A 19,517-nucleotide genomic window follows, 5' to 3' on the forward strand; every position below is an offset into this window, starting at 1 on the left:
CCACGGCTTCTCGGACTTCACAGTCGGTGACGACGTAGATCCGAAGGGACGAAATGGCCGGTCTCTGCGCAGTGACCCATTCCACAGCCAAGCTAGGACTAGCTCAAGCTTCATTCATCCTTTCCATTGTCCTATCCGGTGTCCAGAACGTGGTCGGCCGCTCAGCGCAAGAGGTCCCGGACTGGCCGTCTCCAGAGATGGGGTGGGTAGTGACCCGAAGCCACAATGGAGCGGGCGATGGGCCATACCAGCAAATTCAGCTCTTGTGGGCAGTCATTCGTCGTTCGCAAAGGGAAATGGAATGGGAGGTGTGGTGGATGTGGACAGGGGCAGAGAGGGCGCTTGTCCAGAAACGGACTGGAAGGGACCCCGCATGACGTAAGGCGCTGCTGTCGCCGCTCACTATGACTAGCACCAACACTACGCCTGTGCCACCATCACTGACCGGCTCACCAACCGAAGCATATCACATCGTGCGCTCGCGCCGCCCCTCCCCAAGAGATGTCTTGTTCAATGATATAACTCCTACTTCCCCTTTGGGTGACGCCTGCGCCCCCGACATCGTGCCTGTTTATCTGCACTGCCCAGGCCTTGACTTTTGGTTCTCGCATCCTCTTGCCATACCGTACCCTGCCTGATACGACCCTTTTGTGATACGATCAGCCTTTTACGGTACGGATAAGCAGGAGCCATAAATAACATAACACCAGTGGTTCCCCGTTTCAACCCACCCGCCTGCGCGTCCACCTCCGTGTGAGCCGTAAATTACCGCGGCCTCCCACTTTTCGCCTTCGTTTCCCTGTGCTGTACATCCTCGTACCCCTCATCACTCACCCTGGGAAGAGGAGCCTCTCCGCAGGAAAGGTGGGCGTACCGATACCACCAAGCCGGCACCGGGCTGGCAATGATGCAAGTCAGCTCCAAGACAGCGACGCAACAGCACCAGCCAAGCATGACGGAACCACGGTATCAAGTGCCGACAACAGGTACTGAAACTGCCTTGAATACGAGCCCCGCGTGTTTGGGTAAAGAAAGCATCCGTTAATAATATGTACTTTTCCCCCGAAATAGCAGGTCACTCAGGAAGATTGAAATACGCCGCCCCACGGGATCTCCCTAGCTACCCATCCCCCGGTCTTCGATCCGATGGAGCTGCTGCTAGTGCTGCCGCATCCTTAGGTTGGGCAAATCAAAGATCCATTGACGCTTGGAAACCCGAAAAGTCAAACTCGGCATCTACAGCTGCGGCCATGCTTGCGAAGGACTACAAGATGGCACCTTCATGGGAACCCAATTCGAGCTCCGCCGGTGCGAAAGCTGCCTTACTAGCGAGCGCATCAGCAAGAAAACAGACGATGGCGAGCAACAAGACACCACCTCAGTCAGCTCAGAGTTCTTGGGGAAATAGCGCTGCTAACCAGGCATTCAAACAAAGCCTTTCGATCCGGCAGCCCGTTCACATAACCTCCACCGACGACCTAGGCTCTCTCTCAGCGGCCCAAAATGCCATGCCGGCTACAAGGAGAACAAGGCCACGAGCCAAGTCGACTCCCGTACCCAAGGAAACGTACCCTGGAGAATCCAAGGCTGCTTTAAACGCTCTGAGCGCTGCTACAGCCGCTCACGGTCCGTCTTTGAAGCCAAAGTCCCCGACCAACGCGTCTGGTTCCGTTCCATACACCAATCTCCCTCGCAAGATGTTCACTTCATCTCCAGCAATAGGCCCGGAAGCCGATGAACAGAAGAGGGCCGATGTACTGCATGCTTCCGCGGTCGCAATGGCCAAGCAGATGTATAGCCACCAGCAAAAAATGGTTGATCAAGCTCGCCAAGCCCACCAGGACTTGGGAGAGACTAGCCCGGATGACAACCAACCAAAGCCATTTGTGAACCTGCAGGAAGCAGCGTATAAATTGGCTCAAGAACGCTTGTCGAAGCTACACGAGGAACATCAGCGTGACCGGGACTATCAAGAGTACTATGGCAATGGTACCCCGACTCAGCACCAGCGAAGGTTTACAATGAAGGGAAAACTAAGGCGCCGATCTTCGAGTGACGGCGACATCCACAACGACAGAGAGCAGTCTGAGCGGATTCGAAAGGAGATGTCCATCTTCTCCTCCAACTTGACCAAGGTCGATGAACAGAAGCGTGCCAAAGATCGCGAGGCCTTGTTGGCTGCTGCTCAAAGGAACGTCAAGGCACGTCTGCAGGGAATGGATGATAAGATCTCGGCCGAGACCGGCATGGTGCCCCCGACCTCGAAAAGCGACTGGGAGTCCAAAGCGCACATTGCCGCACTAGCTAGGCACGAGCCTACCAATGTGAACAAGGGCAAAATCGACCTCGGCGGAGGGATGTTCATGGACCCCTTGGCCATCGATGAGATCGCTGCAAAAAGGGTACAGCCGGTTTTGGACGAGATCAACGAGAAGGCCGCCCTCGAGCGTGAAAGACAAGAGCTCCTCAGGGCGGAAACTGAAGCAAAGAAGAGGGACGAAGAGAAGAGAAAGGAACGCGACAGAGAGATCAAGGAAATCAACCGCAAGGTCATTGGTAAGTAATACGTAACCAAGAGCCGTCTACGAGTCTGACACACTTTGCAGAACAAGAGAAGCAGGAAGAAAAGGAAAGAAGGTACCGCGAAAAGCAAGAGCTCAAGGCCAAGAAGGAAGAAGAGAAGGCTGCAAAGGCGGAAGAGAAGCGCAGGTCCAGGCTTCCAGGAATCCTGCCAACCGATTTGGCCGCCGCGGGGGAGATGGGAGAGTTCTCTCCTACTGGCGATGAGCAGAGGGAGGCAACTGCTGGTGACAACCCACGATCGCCGAGCGACAGCGGTTCTCCATCGAATAAGATGAAGGAGTGGCTGAAGTCCCGGTTTTCGAGGCCGCGGGGTCGGTCTTCAGCCGGCGAAAACCAGGAGGAGCGCGGGTTTATCGGCGGTGTCGCCCTGACCCGTCTCGCGAACGAGAGCGCCACGAGCCTCGATGCGCGGTCGGCTAGCATGAGAGAGGTTGCGATGGCTGGCAAGAGCGGGACCGAGACTCCCAGGTCGCAGGTTGCCCATGACGGGGTCAGTATCGGGGGTAGGGACTCGCAGAATGTCAGCCTTGTCAGTTCAGATACCGAGTCGGATCGGTTCATGGAGGCAAGGGATGACCTCGAGGGGCCCGTCTCCCCGCCAGTCCCTATCAAGGATCCCAGTCAGCACAAGAGTAACAGCCCAACGAGAGACTCGCGGTTTCGGGAGATAATCGAATAAATGGGTCTTGGTGGTACGGTATATACAGGCGCAAACGGGAGCTGTTGTTCTTTTATTCAAGCGCTGGCTGGTTGAGAGGAGTTGAGGATGTAGCGGGTGGTGTTAGTGCCGGGGGTTATACGAGATCATGTACATCTGTAACAACAGCAAGGCTTCACGAGGGTCGGTACCCTTTTTATTTTTTTTATTTTTTAGTTTTTTCTTTCCCTTTTTAGCAAAGCTGTAATTTTCTTTTCGCCAGCACCGCTTCATATATCAGTGACAGGTGTAAATATTTGGATCCCGGGCACAGTGTAGCATGTAACTCTGTGTCGCGTTAATGGCCCCGGCAGTCACAGATTAAGAGCAACATTCAAAGATGAACCACAGCTTATTGCTTAACATGTATGCTTCAAGGGAGCCACGACACTTGGATCTCGATCGTATTCGGCACTCCGGAATGACCAATGGTTACACGAATGGCAAACATGGTCGAGATTACCACCGGCGTCATATCTTTACACAAACTAAGCAGAGATGTGAGTTCTGACATCCCGGGCAAGGTTTTGGCAACTATTGTTGACATAATTAATATAGTTTCAATGCTTGTAACGTCTAGTCTATTGGTGTAACATAAAATCGTACGGGGTATGATAGCCCGAGTATCCCACAATGCATGGATATTCATACGCCAAAAACGCCCGCTCTTCGATGCCCAACCCTCCAAAAGTGTATGCCGATGCAAATCAAAGCCCATGAATACAGCGTATGCCTTTCATACGTTTCCCGTTTGCTCCTTTCATTCCAAGTCCCTCTCTCGGACAGCCTGGTAGACACGGCCACTAAAAGCGGGAGTGGCCGCTGCCGTCCGACCCTCGCATCACTGGCTTCGAAAACCTGTTGGCCTTGTCGCGTGTGCGCGAGGCGGGCCAGAGGTCGACTGTGAAGGAGAAGATGTAAAAGGAGAAGATGAAGGCGACGGTCCACTCGAGGATGGCGGCGGCGTTGTAAAGTCTGCGAAAGTTGCAGACGATGAAGGCGATTGCGAGGACCAGTTCAACCAGGATGAAGACGAGCTTGATCCAGAACGAGGCCGCGAGGTTCTGGTGCTCTGGATGCTCTATCTCGTAGTTAGTATTGCTTGCGTATTGCGAAGCACGCAAGTGTGAGGGCACGAATGGGAAGTAGACGTACTCTTCCCTAAGCGTTGGTACCCCCAGCAAATGAAAATTGCCGACAGGAGGTAACCGCCCATGAAAAACAGGAGGAAAAGAAGATGCAAGTTCTTATGGCGGTAGGTATCGAAGATGCTGAGACAGATAAGGCCCACAGTACCGACGATGGCGAAGAATATGGAGAAGCCGTAAAGCACCTTCTCGCCGATCGATGTGTTGGGTACAAGGCGGCCTTTGTGACGAAGCCAGCGGTCGGAGAAAAAGGAGATATCAAGGAAAATGGTGGTGATGCAGCAACCCGTGACGAAGAGCGGCTTGAGGTAGTAGGCGCCGACATCGCTGATGTAGGCGATACTCTGGGGTGGTGACATGGATGGATAGATCATGCGATGAGTGTCGATGATCCAGTACAAGAGCATGCCCAGCAGCATGCCGAGCCAGACGAGGCCCGATATGATGGGGAAGACCTGGGGGTTGGTGTTAGTGATGCGATTTGTCTAGAAAGAGGGGGGGGGGGGTTCCATAGAAAACCATACCCAATATGATATAATCCTCATCTTGGCGATGTGTTGGGATCTGTATTCTGTGCAATTGTAAGTTTCAGTCGCCAAGAGTTGTTTGGTAAGAATTTTTCTCTTCTTCCAAAACAGTGATTTAAAGTGACAGATCGTCGTGGGGGGCAAAATCGCATTGCTGCATGGGTTCGGGTTCTCGCACAACACCAGTAGAGTTGATGTTCATGGTGATGACGAAACATGACGACGGAGGGAACGCGATTGATCCGCTAATAGTGACTAGATAACTTACCAGAGTGCGTGTTTAGTTAAGAGTATTGTCGAGGGACGGCCACGAGACAAATTGCTGGAAACCGACGAAACAGAGTCGATGACAAGGACGAGGACGGCAACCCCCTGGGAAAATCGTGATTTGAATCCTTCACACGGAACGACCGTCGGGACGCTGGAGGGGTTAATGAATGTTGTGCGGGTGGTGACTGCGTACGTCAAACATCGGGCGGTGCCTGAATATCAACCACCGAGAAGAGAGAATGCGCCCGGGGTTGCGGACTTAAGGCATCGGCGCCCCGTCCGTGGTTGTACGTACGACACCGCCCTGCTGATGCTGGTGGTCCGCTTGGCCCGGGCTGCGGTCGGACGCACTTTCGCTCCATATTACGTGGTGGCTCTGAAGTCATGGATTGGCGCTTAAGGCAGGCAAGCTTCTTCGTTGGACCCTGTCGGGCCGCGTTGTGGGGGGACCATGACATTGTGTTGCCAGGGGATGACGTAGGGGAAAGTCCACCGGCGGTTTGTAATGCGCCGTAAGTCAGGCCGGGTCAAGAGTCTAAACCTGGCGCCAAGAGGAACAAATTTCGGGGCTCGCGGGCGCGCAGATTACCGCTTGCGCAACTCGATTTGGCTCATTCTAGAGATGTTCGACTCGACTGACCGAATCATCAAAGAGGAACGAACCATGATGCCATGTCTCTCCCCCTTCCATACTCTAGTGCCTAATAAGCACACGGCAGCAAGTGGATTGCGGGTAGGGAGAACTGATTGTGCATGCCAACTGTCTCGGGGAGACGGGGAACAACCATGTCCGTAACCACCGCCTCGGACCCATCCGAGTGATGTTCATGTGTCTGTCTGCACCGCCGCCTTTCCAGGTGCTTCATCGGGTTTGATAACATTTCCCTGGGGTTTGGCATCCGCCCCGTCGCACCACGCTTGCGCCCACATCAGCAGACGACCTATGCGCCGCGCAATCCCAAAGATGGCGCAGGAGCATAGAGTTCCCTTGCGAAAACCAGCAAGTCCCGGCCAGCGTCTGGTTCAGACCCTGTCGCAGACAGATGGGCGAACACATATAGTATAAGGGTACTATGTGGGCAATGTGTCGCGAAGCTAGGTTAATCTGAAAAGAGTTAACTAGGGTCTTTAGATATGCACTGCAGCTTGGAAGTTGAGATTGCGGAGGTTCTCCCCGGCCCCGGTTGCGCATCACTGTTCTGCATTTGTTGTGTCGTCCGGCCTTTTTGTTACAAAAGGAATATTGACTCCAAAAGTCAATCATTGAATGGAGTGGCAGCCATACCGGAAACCCGCCCCAAGTACGTATTGATGTAATCCATCAATCAAACACGCCCCTCTTGTAGGCAGGAGTGCACCTTCCCAGGCCGTGGCTGGAGCAGACTTGTGGCGCCACCAGCCAATCACCTCTCGTAGCGCTTCACAAGGCTGTAGATATTCTCGCCGCCTTGTCCCTCCACCAACATCAGTCCCTCTTCATTGTGACCCGTTCGTCACGACAACCACGATGTCGGCATCACCCCTCGTCGTGCGCGCGACCGACGCACTGAAGCCTGCGGGCTCAGTAGGTTCGCCCTTCCGCAATGCCTCGTCTGCCCAGGCCTCCACAAATGGCACCCCGCAGCCGCCAAAAGAGAAGAAGACGACACCGGTCTTCACAACCCCGACCTTGGATCTTGCCGAACAGATGAATGAAGTGGAGAAGAAGAAATATGTCAAAGGTTAGTGCGGTTAATTGTTGAGTTCGTGAGTGCGACGGAACGGAATGGCCAGCTAACGCGAGCGTCGACAGGCAAGAAACTAGGCGAGGGAACTTACGCCATCGTCTTTCTCGGCCACCTGCGCTCCAACAACTCCTCGCTCGTCGCCATCAAGAAGATCAAGGTCCAGAAGGAATACCAGGAAGGAATGGCCCCGGACGCCGTACGCGAACTGAAGCACCTCCAGGAGCTCCAGCACCCAAACATCATCTCTCTGCTTTCTGTCTTTTCCTCAAAGGACCAGAATCTCAATCTCGTCCTCGAGTATCTGCCATTGGGCGACCTCGAGATGCTTATTAAGGACACAGCCAGCGTCCGCTACGGTGCCGCCGACATAAAGGCTTGGATGGGCATGCTCACCCGCGGTGTCTGGTTCTGCCACGAGAATTTCGTCCTGCACCGCGATATCAAACCCAACAACTTGCTGATTGCCGCCGATGGCGAGGTGAAGCTTGCCGATTTCGGTCTCGCACGCAGTTTCGCGGATCCGCACCAGGTGATGACAAACCAAGTCATCACCCGCTGGTACCGCCCGCCCGAACTGCTGTTTGGCGCCAAGTACTACAGCGGCGCCGTTGACATCTGGAGCGTGGGGTGCGTATTTGCGGAGCTCATCATCCGTGCGCCTTACATGCCTTCGGAGACAGAGGTCCAGCAGATCTCGCTCATTTGCCGTGCTGTCGGTACCCCGACTGAGGACAACTGGCCCGGGGTGACGAAATTACCTGCGTACACGGTGCCCGAGGACGGTGAGCCTGTCAAGGGCAAGGACTTCTACCAGGCCATGTTTGGTACAGTTGGTCCCGAGGGCGTTGACTTGCTCATGAAGACTTTCGTCCTCGACCCCAAGAAGCGGATCACCGCCAGGGACATGTTGAAACATAACTGGTGGCGCACCGAGCCTAAGCCCACACGCAAGGAGAACCTTCCGAAGAAAGGCGGCGGGGAGGAGAAGATGGGCGCAGACTTGAAGCGACGACCAGGTATGGTTGATGACGACAGAGGCGCCAAGGTCGCGCGCAAACTGGACTTTGGACAAGGATAGATAGAGAAACGCAATGTGCGCCTGGCGGCGTCCAGATCACGAACTTGGTTGAACAAAAAAAAAAAAGAGCATGTAGCATTCATTAGGGGCGTTATGGCAGAGACAAATGGGATTCAGGGAGGGGTATTGTTTTATGAATACGACAGGCTATTTAAAGCTCCTCCATCGGCTCTGGAGAGATTTCTTTTCATACTCCAAAAAATAAAGATAAAAAATAAGTCAAAGGAGCATAAGACTGCTCGTCATGGCGTCGTCCAGTTTCCTCCTCTCTCCCTCCGAAGTGCCCGCGGCGCACTACATGAGCGAGCATTCCATCCCGTACATGGCCCTCTCCACGTCCTTCCGGACCTGGTACCAATCCGCCCTTCGCTGCGCAAACTCGTACGCCTCCTCGGCGCGGAATACGCCCTCGAACCTGTCCCCGTCGGCGATGATGGTGGCCATCTCCTTTGCGTGCCGCGGGTCGATGAGGTATATCTGGCTCAGCTCCCTCAGCGCCTTGAAGTACGCCAGCAAGTCCTGGTTCTTGAGGGTGCGAATGTACTCAAAGTAGAGGTTCATGTCGGCGATCAGCTTGATGGCGCCTTGGGTGCTAACACGCTGGCGCTTGAGGTGCTTGCACACGGCCGTGAAGAGGCGCAGCCCTACCTCGCCGTTGAAGACGTCGAGCATCGACTTGTCAGTGCTGCCGACCAACATGCGGGTGTGCGCCGACACGAGCTCCTTGATGCGCTGCGCCGTCTGCGTCGGTCCCGGGTCCGCGAGGATGCCCGTGTCCGTCTCGGGGGGGTTGTAGTCGGTGGGTTGCTGCGTCGTGCCGTGGAGGTACTCAACCTCGTCCATGAGCACGTCTATGCCCTTGTTCAGGCCCGCCGCGACGCTCTCATCGAGCATCTGCTCCCACTTCTTCTTGGCGATGCCGGCCGGGTCAAGAAAGTCGTTTTTATCGGCGATCTTGGGCCCGGCTAGCTGCTGTTCGTAGAAAACGTCAATCATCTGGGAGATGAGGTCGCCTACGTTGACCAGCTCGATGAAAGTAACCAGAGGCGCCACGCCAGACTGGTTATGATCGCTGACTTCTCTGGGGTTATAATGCGAGAGGTGCTCTACCGCCTTGATGAATCCAGGTTTGACGTGTCCGTTTCCCAAGATGCGGAGCATGACTACGAAGATGGTCTCGCATTGCTCCCGAGCCTCCTCGCCGTATTGACCTCCAAGTTTGATAAAGCTAGATGCACGCGACATGCTTGTCTTGGCAGCATGGGTCAAGTTGAGCGCCACTTCAATGCTGAAAAGGGTCTTGATTCCCTCCATCCTCGACGCCATGAGAGCAGCCTTGGCCGCGAGCTCATCGGTCGGAGCTTTTTCGGGCAGCGGGCTGACCCGCCCGCTCCCGTCTACACCAGGTGCAAGACTGGGGGTATGTGGTCTGGATGGCTGGGGTGACAGGGTAGGCATGCCGTTCGGGGTCATGGGCTTTGTTGAAGTGCCAAAAGAGGGTAGGGCAGTAACCGGCATCATGACCACCTTTTTGAAGGAGCTCAAGAAATCCTTCTTGTCCGCTTGTCTATTGAAGTTGCTCATGTAGAACGATTCAACCGATGCGTCCTGCTCGGTCAGCTTCTTTTCCCATTCAGCAACCTCCGACTCGGCGTGTTGCGTGAAGAAGTCAAGTTCTTCTTGCAAGTATAGATCGAGATGCGGTTCGAAGACCCTCAACATCATGTCCTTTGCCTTCTCTTCAAGGCTTTCATTGAAGGCCTTTGGCGGTGTCAGCGATTTAAAGAAGAGCATGCCCTGTTCAAAGACCCCCGCTACAGCTTTCAGATACCAAACCAAGTTCCGGTCGTGCGTGGCGTCAAAGAGCGGCGTGATGTAATCCATGATTATATCTTCCCTAACTTTTTCCATCAACTCCCAGAAGACAACATCGGGGTTGGCGAATATGCGCTCTATGACCTCCGCCGCCTCGTTGGATTTCCGCAGCAGCACCTCGAAGAACATGCGCGACGGCTCCAGGTTGATATCGTCTGGGCCGGACTGATTGAGACAATCCACCGCGTTCGCACCCAAGATATCGCGGTCGCTGAAGATGGGGTGTTTCTGGACGAACAGTTCTGTTCCCGCGTTGCCGCCGTTCAGCGCGTGCAGCACATGCGCGTAGCGCTTCATCCGTCCGTCGACGTCCCAAAACTCGTAGCCCTGCTCAAACTCTCGAAGCACCGCACTTTCGAAAATGCTCGTCATGGTCATCAATCGATCTTCTCTCTGGTTCCACCCCTGCGACCAGTCGCTCTTTGCAAAGGTCTGCAGATTCGACAGCATCTTCGCTTGTCGCTCGGGGTCCCGAAACACCTGGAAAACGATGGGATCCGTGTGGCTCTTTGCCCTTGCCAAGTCGAAGTAGAAGGGCGCCAGCGCACCATAGATTTTCCCATATTCTTCCCTCGCATGCCCTCTGACACTCCTCGAGTTCTTGATCACGTCCAACAGTGCCTCGGGGTCCTTTAGCGGGTCTTTAGGTGCTGGTGCTCCCACCGTCATCCTCTCAAACCCGTCGATGGGAGCAGCGACAGACTGCCGCTTAAGGCGTTCTTCCTCGAGCGTGGCATCGAATAGGGTCGTACTCGTTGGCTTCGGTGCCGCATGGTTCGCCACAGCGCCTGGATGGGTGTTGGCCCCGTTTGCTGCGCGTTCGGCTGCTTCCCGCCTCCTCCGCATGGCGTCTTCGAACCGCCGTCTAGCCTCTTGCTCGTCCCAGCATCCCATGCTCTTCAATCGTGCCACCCATCTTGTATCGTCGTAAACCATTTCCTGCATGCGACGAGACGCTCGAGCAACCTGCATCAGGTCTGCCACGGGGAGGTAGTCCAATATCGCGACGAGAATTTCTGCCTTTTGTTAGCTTCTGCCCTTCATCATAGGTTCAAGAGAAGAAGATCAAACCTGCTGGGAGTGTCGGCCTCGAATCCAACATCTCGGTCGCCTTCAAGGCGCCGAGGATGCCACCCCCCTGGGGGGCAGTTCCTCGAGACCTATACATGCTGGCGGACGAGGTGCAGATGGAGCATCTGGGATGCAACTGATTTTGCGTGTGACCAAGACTCGATTGACAATCTTTCAAGTCATGGCAAGGCCCCTCGAATTCAACCGACAGGTTCGGGCGGGGTTGCTGAGATCTTCGTTGGAATGTTGACCGTTCTTAGGTACCTTACCTTAACTGGCGGTTGCCTGTCAGTCGGGGGTTCAGTTATGACCTAATTCTCTCCAACAGGTCCCCGCAGCAGCTGGCGCCAGCTGCAGTGGAGCAGGCCCCTAAGCCACTGAAGGTATATCTTGGCGCTTTGTTGCCAAACTTGACTCGGATCCTCACAAAGAGTGACATGTCGCAAATCCTGAGATACATTCGTTTACCAACCGTCTAGCTACTTGGTCTCAACTAGTCCAGACCCCATATTTATAGGACCTTACCAATTCGTTGTCTCAATAGGTGTACTGAAACACACGGAACCTCCGCCCGCAAATAATGTCCGATGCCACCCGTGTCCATATAATCTATCCGCTTCGACTCCTCAATACAGCCTGCGTAAACTCATAATTGTGGATGAGGGCATTAAGACGCGGAAACTAGCCATGGGAAAATAGACTTCGTGAACGTCTTCTTCGTCAATCGTCATTAATGATTCCGTCTGCCACACCTGCCATGATTTGTCGGCTGACGCGTCCAAACAAGCATTCCCAAAGGTCATCCGCCTCTACCGCCTCGCCGGCGTTCTTGTCTCTGCTCATCAAGCGATTCAGAGAAGCTTGCTCAAGTTCGAGGGTATTTGCAGCCTCCAGAGTCGGCTCTTGAACCTCTGGAGTTGACTCCTTCGATTTTCCTTTGGAGTTTTGGCCCATGTGCTCCATGCGTCGCTTGACTGACAGGTTGTAGATAGACTCTTCTACCGAGCCCTCGATCAAATACAGCCAAACTGTCGTCTCATTCTTCTGGCCAATTCTGTCAACTCGAGCAATTGCCTGCAGCTCGAGTGCTGTGTTCAGCAACGGCTCGCACAGGAAGACGTGGCTGGCGTTGACAAGATTCAGCCCGCTTGACTGTGCCCTGCCATGAAGCATGAAGCATTCAATGCCTGGGTCCTCTTTGAATCTTTGGATTCCATTTTGCATGTCGATGGTGGAGAATCCAATCTTGTAGCGATTGAAGGCAGCGCCCAAGATGCCCAAAAAACTCCGGTACCTGTGGATAATGTCAATATTGCCCTCTGAATGGGAACCTGCTCGACATACTGCGTAAATATGATGGACTTGGCCCCAGGATCCGATTCCCTCAGCCAAAGAATGTGCCGCACAAGTGAGTCAACCTTCGTTCCAAAAGAAATCGAGTTCAACTCTATATTGTTGATCTGGGCCAGTCTGTCAGAGCTAAAGTGAGAGTAAATGCCGTTCGTTTTGGCGACCTGGTTCTTGTTTGCGTGGGGCGATGTGGAAGTCGTCATCTCTTCGTGCAGTTTGAGCTCTCTTGGCTTCAGGGTGATGTCATGGAGCTCAGTGAGGCGGAGTTTTCTCTTGCACATCGGACAGTTGTGATGTGCTTTGTACCATTGTTTCATGCAGTCTTTGCAGAACTGGTGGCCGCAAACTGTCAGAACGCCCGTTGTAAAGTTCGATTGGCAGATTATGCACATCCGGGGTTCATTAGACTGGCTTCCAGCCTCCTTGAGGTTCATCACTAGAAGAGCAGACGATTAATACAATCCATGCCGAAGAACTCCAAAGTACTCACAATATCGATGCTTAGATTTGGCCGAGTCGAGCTTCCTATGATGTGCCTCTTCAACCGCCTTGCAAGCTTCTATGGCTTGCTCATCATTCGGCCCCTCGTAAGGGGCAACACTGTCAGATACAGCCTGCAGCTGCCGATAGTACTCGACTCTGGCGTTCATGGCGCTCGTGAAGCGGTCGATTTCACGCTCTAGTGCCGTCGCCGCCTTGTTCTGAGCATTGATGTGTGCCTGTGTTTCTCTTATCTGCCTGGTCACAATCTCGTACTCAACATTTGCCCGCCCACTAGTGCCATCTTTTGGCAATCGCGAGGCGATGGCTCGAAGATCTGCAATGACACGGCGGAGAGATCCATGCTTTTCTGGACAAGGTTTCACCTCGTTCCTGAGGTGATGAAGAGCTATGAGCTTCTCTGGCGCTGGGCCATCGCCTTCCTCGGCGGCAGCCAGCGACACTCTCGTCTCATGTTTGACAAGTGCATTTTCAAGACCCGAGATCGCATCCTGACGATCGGCAATAGCGGCACGCAAGACCTGCACGTAGACAATAAGCTCTTCTTGGATCTTGGTGGAATCGGTGAACTCTTCGCCAGTGTTCTCGACATCCGCCTCTTCGTCAATCAGTGCCTTGGATACAAGCTGGATCCCAGCCTCTCTCCATTCGTCGATGCGGTTTGCCTGTTCGTTGAGGATGCTATATAGTTCTTCAAGCATCTCAAGCGTTGGACCGCTTTCTATGCCTTTCATCTCACTAGCAACAAGTTCTGGAATTTCGACAAAAGACTGGGATTGGGCTTGTCGTCCCAGTCTGTTAATCAGTGACATTGCTCTTGCATGACTTTCCGAAAGAATTTCTCGTCGAATCTCTTGGGCCTTCACGTATTCAAGATCCTCTAGTTGCTGATAACGCTTGAACTCGTCTGATTCAGGCTCTGTAAAGTCGGTATTTGACTTGATCTGGAAAAGGGCATTTGCGCAGAAGAATGTTGCTTTGTGAAGGATTTCCAGCGCATGTCGAAGTTTAGTCCGAGCCTCGCCGACACGGCCATTGTTTGAACCGTCGTCCACTTCGTCCTGTTCGTCATCGCTCAAAACAGAGGGATCCCGAGGTTCTTGATCCAAACTTGAGGGCGCACTCTTGCGTGTGGTCGGTAACTCTTGAAGGGCAGCTTCTACCTCTTGCCGGCATTCTGTAACAAGAATTGAGGCATCTTCTTTAACCTTTTCCCATATCTCAAGCGCTTCTTTCACTCTGGGACTGTTCTCGAGCATCTGTCCATGTGTAAGTCTAGCCTGCAGGCAAGCCCGGTGATCTGCCCTGATTTCAGTATCGCTTTGCTCAATCATTGCATCCAACACTTCTTCGACTGTCCGCATGGGCCCAACCTTTCGACCGGTACCTCGGCGTTGAACAATTTCTGGGTGAAGGGCTGCCTGTCTGAGCCGGTTGAGCCAAGTCCGCATCTCATTCTCGTAGTTCGCTTGGTTCCAGTCGGTGTTCAAAGGAGAGCCGAGCGCGTCCATTCCGCAGCGCTGGGCCATGTTTTTAAACATTTCGCCATAGTACTGTTCCTCTACCGCAGTAAATGGCAATGTAATCACAAATCTCTTTTGTGGCGGCACTGCTATCTCGTGTCTGACAAGTTGTTTGGTATGACGCAAAGCAATGCTTCCAAAGAGAGAGCGAAAAAGAGGCTTGTGAGACTCCGTTAAGGCATGCCAAATCTGAGATGAGGAAGCATACGGCTCAAAGTGAAGGAAGGTGAGAAGACCATAGAGATCTTTGATGTCGTTCTTCACGGGAGTTCCGGTCACGCCCCAGGAATTGATACGGGGCAAGACCCTGGCGACAGCAGCTGCGGCGGTCACTCCGCTCTCGATCATCTGGGCTTCATCAAGACAAATACGCCACCATGATATCTTTGTAAGTGGAGACTCGGGACGTTCGTACTTTCTCTCTTGGCGCCGAGATCTCTCGGGGGGCTTGGTTGCAAAATGAATCTCTGACGACAAAGTTGGGTAGGTTGTGATGACAATGTCCTGGGAGGCTAGATCCGCTCGAAGCCCCTCTTCCGTGTCGAACTCCGCACTCTTGCGGCCAGGGTAGTACTTGACTCTCAGATGAGGTGCATGCCGCCGGATCTCTGAAATCCACTGCTGCCTCAGCGAGTCTGGCGTCACAATCAGGGTAGCCCCGGTCGTCAGGAGTTCCTCGCCCTCCCTCGTGTGAATAACCATTTCACTGGGCGGTCGGCGGTGTAGCGCAATTAGGCCGATGACTTCTAGTGTTTTGCCAAGGCCCATCTCTTCGGCCAAAATGCCGCCCTTGACCGATTGCTCCGCCTCTTGGAAAGGCGCAAGATTGGTAGTGACGAGATGATACAAATTGCTGATGTAGAAGGGCCGGCCGGTTCCCAGCTCGTCTCGGATCATGCGAAAGCTGTGTGCAACATCGGTGTCTTGGGTAGTTGGCAGTTTCTCAATGGTATAGATAGGAGAACCATTACCGGGGTCTCTCCAACGGACGCCTTCCCGCTTCAAAAGCCATTGGAGCGTTTTCTTTTGATAAGGATAGAGTGATGCTGTCAGTGCTGGCACATTAATTTCGAGAGCACTCTTGTCATCCGCTGCAGGAACGTGAGCTGCCTCGTAGAAATCCAAAGGGGACCAGCTCTGGCCTCCCAAAACTGGAGCGCTTGAGGATAACTCATCGGGCAAAAAAACGTCGAGGACCTTCCGGCTTGCTCGGCGCTCCTGGGTTGATCTCATGCAGTTATACGGGGTCCTGGTCTCATTCCAGTAGAGATTGAAACTGAATCCCACATGGAGATGCTCTCCTTTAGTGCTCAATTTGACATCAAGTGATGCCCACATCTCGCCTTCAGTGTCGGGTCTGGCCCACTTCTTCTCAAAAACACCCAGGCATGTTTCCAGGCGGTTTCCGCCAACGCCAGAGGGGATTTCGACGGAAATATTGATTGAGGGTGCTCCAGATCGAGGGCGAGCGGTGATTCTGAGTTTCTTTCTATATTCCCTGCTGGGGTCCCTAGCCTGGGCCATCCAGATGCACAGATGGGATCCGATGTTGCGGTGAAGTGAGTGAACATAGGGCTGCTTTGCGTCAGGCAATAGTTCCTGGGGGCACTTTCGCACAAGCTCGAGTTCTTCACGGGCCACAAGGAGTGCCTCAATGTCCCCGCCAGATCTTTTGACTCGCTTGGAAGGTGGTTCAGTTGTCTGATCGCCTTGGGACTGAGCCTCGTCATCGGTCGGGAGGGTGCGCAGTTGGTTAATGAACTTGACGGGCCATGGTTCTAGAATTGTCAAACCCCACCCAGCCTTGAGAATAAAGTGATCAAACAAACCGTGAAATGCGACTGTGGCAGGTTCTGGGATCGGTTTGCCGCGGCGCGCTGTCGCCTTTGAACGTCCCATGGTCGCGGACTTGCACGCGCAGTCTGGGCGGCTTGATCAGACCTCAATACTGTGTCATAAACATACTGTTTTGTGCGATATAGAAAATGCAACAAAAGAAAAAGCCAAATGTCAGTGGGTGAAAGAAAGAACTTCTCTCTGAGGAATACTCTTAGAGGAGAATGGAGGTGTGCATAAAGGAGGAAGGAAGCTCCCCGCGGTAGCTTAATCGATAAGCACCTGCAGGCAGTAAGAGGCAAAGTCGCGTTGAGTGCCTGCCATGTCGCCTAATTTTTAGCGCGACATATAGAGGGGCACTGCTAGTTTAGCGGAGGCGCTCCTGGCAGAACGGCCATGGCGAACCATAACCACATGGATGGCACACAGTGGCAAATCAAGAAGGCGGTCAAGACTTTGAAGCTCGGACCACTCATGTCAACCAGTTTCATCCGTGTCCAGCTTACCTAAGATAGAATTGTCCCGATCCTTAGCGTCAGTCGGATCAAAAATTGGGAGACGGCCGTCGAGCAACATCGCGAGATCCAGAATTTCAACGACAGCCCACGCGCAAGCTTGAAAACAGCCAATTATCTGGCTTGAAAGGCTCGCATGCTCATACAGTATGTGAACACCACCCCAATTTTGATCTGGCCACAGCAATTGACGCTGACATTTGCCCCAGGTCAAGATGAGAGCGTCCCGAGTCCAGCAGTTTCTGAGCCCCTTCCTCCGCAAGGCTCCCGTCGCACCGACATGCCAGGCCAGATGGCTTCATAAAACGAGAGAGACACCCACTGTCCCGTCACCGATACCCCTCGTCCCCGATGTCCCGACTCTGCTCAAGGTCCTCGGCCGTGGCCTCAGCCAGCACGTCGACAAGTTCCCTTCATGGGACGCTCTCTTCACCCTCTCTTCGACACAACTCAGAGAGCTCGGTCTGGAACCTCCACGGACGCGACGCTATCTCCTTACGTGGCTCGATAAATACAGGAAGGGCGCCTTCGGTGCCGGTGGCGACTTCAAGCACGTCGAGAACGGCGAGGCCTTTCTCAAGGTCGTACGCGACCCCAAGACGAACCAGAAGCTAGTGGTCAATGTGCCAGCCGATCACGACCTGAGCAACGCTTCTATCAGAGAACTGCCGAAGCCGTCAGGGTACACGGTTCGTGGCGCTCACACGATTTCTGGTCCCCACGCCCTGCCCCTGAAGGCCGGTGACGGTGCGCGCGTGGTCGTGGCTGAGGGTATGTGGGAGCATAAGCAGGGTCACAAGGTTGATGGTGGTGAGCGCAGAAGGGCGGAGGTTCGCTTCAGGAAGCGCATTGCCGCGCGTAGGGCCGAGAGGGAGGCCCAGGGTCTACGATAAACTGATTGGCGGTTGCGCACATCACCATTTTCCAGCCTCACACCACTTGACACCACCAACTGTACTATACTCCTAGATCTTGTACGATACGAGGTTGAAAAAAAAATGGACAGCGATCATCGACTGCCTGGGTCTAACGTGTCTGAGTGCCTCGAGCTCGTCCGGGTCGATATCCTATTATTAGCACGGAACATCGTGTGACTCCAATCAGGTTCCCCGTAAGGATTCTGTGATGAGGGGCTTATTATCTGATTCGTTTTGAGTTCTCTCTATTTTAGCTTCGGGCGCTTGATAACACGAGGCAGACTCGGAGTTGGCGTACAAGTGACATACTCGAGGCGCGTCAGCGACTGGCGATTGCGTACGAGCATGGGAATCTACATTGATTGTGGGACCAATACCGTGCATCACAACTCGAGAGGGCTTGAGGTGTGATGCTAGAATAGGATCGATCATCATGGAACCCCGGCCCGGCTTTGTCTGCGGACGGCCCAGAATGATAGCAACTGCAGAGTTCCCGCGGAGATGCTGAAATTGAGTGACCGTCCAATTCTTGGGATGCGCTATCACCCCTGACAGTATTTTTTAGGGTGGTGCATGCCACTTCTTGCCCTCGCCCTTCGTCGAGACTACGGCATGGATGGATGAGCAGGACGGCATCATGGAAACCAGCTTGGGTTGGTCAGGCCCAGAAGAGCTGAATCCCAGCGCAGTCTGATAAGCAGAGTTCGATTTCTTTGGACGAATGAGGAGATTAGTCGGACTAATGTTCAGAGCGTGCTTACGTTCTTGGCCTCGTCCCACCCAAATCAATTATGGGAAGGCATGTGCACCGAGGGATGAGGCTGCGTGTAATGTGTAGGATATGGCGGGAGGCGCTGGAGTGTTTCCAAGAGGGTATCCTGTGCGAGAGAAATCATGTAATTCCGGGCGTTTGCTTTCGATGTGCGTCGTATCCGGCCAGAAGGAAGTTTGCAACCCTCATGAGAGTACTTTTAACGAACGTAAGGCGAGAAGTCTCACAACAGTTACTTGAAGCATGTCCAACATCAATGGGACCTGGACTGCCTTTAAGTAGTTTCCATTTGGAAAGCTTAAAGCAACGTTCAACAAGCCATACGGCGCATTTGTGCTGAAAAGGGCCGATTACAATGTCATTCAGTCAGCGTTGACTAAGGTTGTGATTGCGTGAGTTTTCCCGGGAGAAACGCCGCCAGATCGTGGCTGCTAATCCCTGGGGGCTGTTCCTGAATGGACATCGAATGGGTCGCAGTCGGGGAAGCCTGTTGTCCTTAGGAATGGGTCCAAACAGCTCTCCCTGTAGGGCTGAGCACGCAAAATTTGTCTTTGGCCTCATGCAGGTCGGCCAAGGGCACTTGCCTCGGTGCATCGACGTTGCATCGACGTGTCTTGGGGTATTGCGCAAGGACTGGTGTCCCCATTGAACAGGCCAGGTTCTCCGGTCAGCCGCGGAGTGCTCGATGCTGGCATGAAAACCAGGGATGTTGTTGTGCCATGCTTTTCAAGACTCGAATAAGACTGAAGCGTCGCTTCTGGCTTGGCGAGGCAGATTCACCTTGAACAGTTTTCAACTCTGTTGGTCAAGGCCAGTATGTAGCTGCAGGTGGTGAGGCATGTCCAGCGTCTCCGTGCGAGCCCTAGCCATTCGTCTGCAGCCGGAAACGCCACCAATGCCCGGACAACGTGGGAGAATAACCGCTGAAGCCAACGGTACAGGCTGCCACTGCATGACAGCTCTAGGTAGGTTGGTGGGAGACTAGCCTCACACAGCGAAAGGGCGTGGATGTCAATGTGAGCCTAATCATGGCGATCAACATGCCGAATGACTCAATTGCAGGCTTGCCCAGTTACAGCCAATTCGAGAAACGCAAGCTAGGTCGATGCATCACCGTTCCTTGGCTA

At 53.7% G+C, this 19,517-nt stretch overlaps 6 protein-coding genes across 6 annotated transcripts; 3 read left to right on the forward strand and 3 right to left on the reverse strand.

Moving 5' to 3' along the window:
- Positions 1 to 907: 907 nt before the first annotated feature.
- Positions 908 to 3,262, forward strand: EsH8_III_000856 (uncharacterized protein; the record flags this gene model as incomplete). The annotated part of the gene is made up of 3 exons (XM_083262581.1): positions 908 to 986; positions 1,072 to 2,556; positions 2,607 to 3,262. 3 exons carry the CDS (start codon positions 908 to 910, stop codon positions 3,260 to 3,262), a joined length of 2,220 nt encoding a protein of 739 aa, XP_083123068.1.
- An 821-nt stretch (positions 3,263 to 4,083) lies between these two features.
- On the reverse strand, positions 4,084 to 4,973 carry EsH8_III_000857 (Frag1/DRAM/Sfk1 family-domain-containing protein; the record flags this gene model as incomplete). The annotated part of the gene is made up of 3 exons (XM_083262582.1): positions 4,084 to 4,361; positions 4,436 to 4,883; positions 4,953 to 4,973. The coding sequence occupies 3 exons, from the start codon at positions 4,971 to 4,973 to the stop codon at positions 4,084 to 4,086; spliced, it is 747 nt and encodes a 248-aa protein (XP_083123069.1).
- A 1,759-nt stretch (positions 4,974 to 6,732) lies between these two features.
- EsH8_III_000858 (kinase-like domain-containing protein) lies at positions 6,733 to 8,030 on the forward strand (the record flags this gene model as incomplete). Its single annotated transcript, XM_083262583.1, has 2 exons — positions 6,733 to 6,946; positions 7,018 to 8,030. 2 exons carry the CDS (start codon positions 6,733 to 6,735, stop codon positions 8,028 to 8,030), a joined length of 1,227 nt encoding a protein of 408 aa, XP_083123070.1.
- A 294-nt stretch (positions 8,031 to 8,324) lies between these two features.
- EsH8_III_000859 (exocyst complex component Sec10-like protein) lies at positions 8,325 to 11,073 on the reverse strand (the record flags this gene model as incomplete). The annotated part of the gene is made up of 2 exons (XM_083262584.1): positions 8,325 to 10,921; positions 10,977 to 11,073. The coding sequence occupies 2 exons, from the start codon at positions 11,071 to 11,073 to the stop codon at positions 8,325 to 8,327; spliced, it is 2,694 nt and encodes an 897-aa protein (XP_083123071.1).
- Positions 11,074 to 11,696: 623 nt separating this feature from the next.
- Positions 11,697 to 16,249, reverse strand: EsH8_III_000860 (E3 ubiquitin-protein ligase IRC20; the record flags this gene model as incomplete). The annotated part of the gene is made up of 4 exons (XM_083262585.1): positions 11,697 to 12,270; positions 12,321 to 12,762; positions 12,817 to 16,128; positions 16,180 to 16,249. 4 exons carry the CDS (start codon positions 16,247 to 16,249, stop codon positions 11,697 to 11,699), a joined length of 4,398 nt encoding a protein of 1,465 aa, XP_083123072.1.
- Positions 16,250 to 16,916: 667 nt separating this feature from the next.
- On the forward strand, positions 16,917 to 17,594 carry EsH8_III_000861 (mitochondrial 37S ribosomal protein mS41; the record flags this gene model as incomplete). The annotated part of the gene is made up of 1 exon (XM_083262586.1): positions 16,917 to 17,594. The coding sequence occupies one exon, from the start codon at positions 16,917 to 16,919 to the stop codon at positions 17,592 to 17,594; it is 678 nt and encodes a 225-aa protein (XP_083123073.1).
- Positions 17,595 to 19,517: the final 1,923 nt, after the last annotated feature.

This window comes from Colletotrichum jinshuiense, chromosome 3 (genome assembly GCF_051148585.1).
Source record: "Colletotrichum jinshuiense chromosome 3, complete sequence".
Classification (NCBI taxonomy): Eukaryota; Fungi; Ascomycota; class Sordariomycetes; order Glomerellales; family Glomerellaceae; genus Colletotrichum; species Colletotrichum jinshuiense.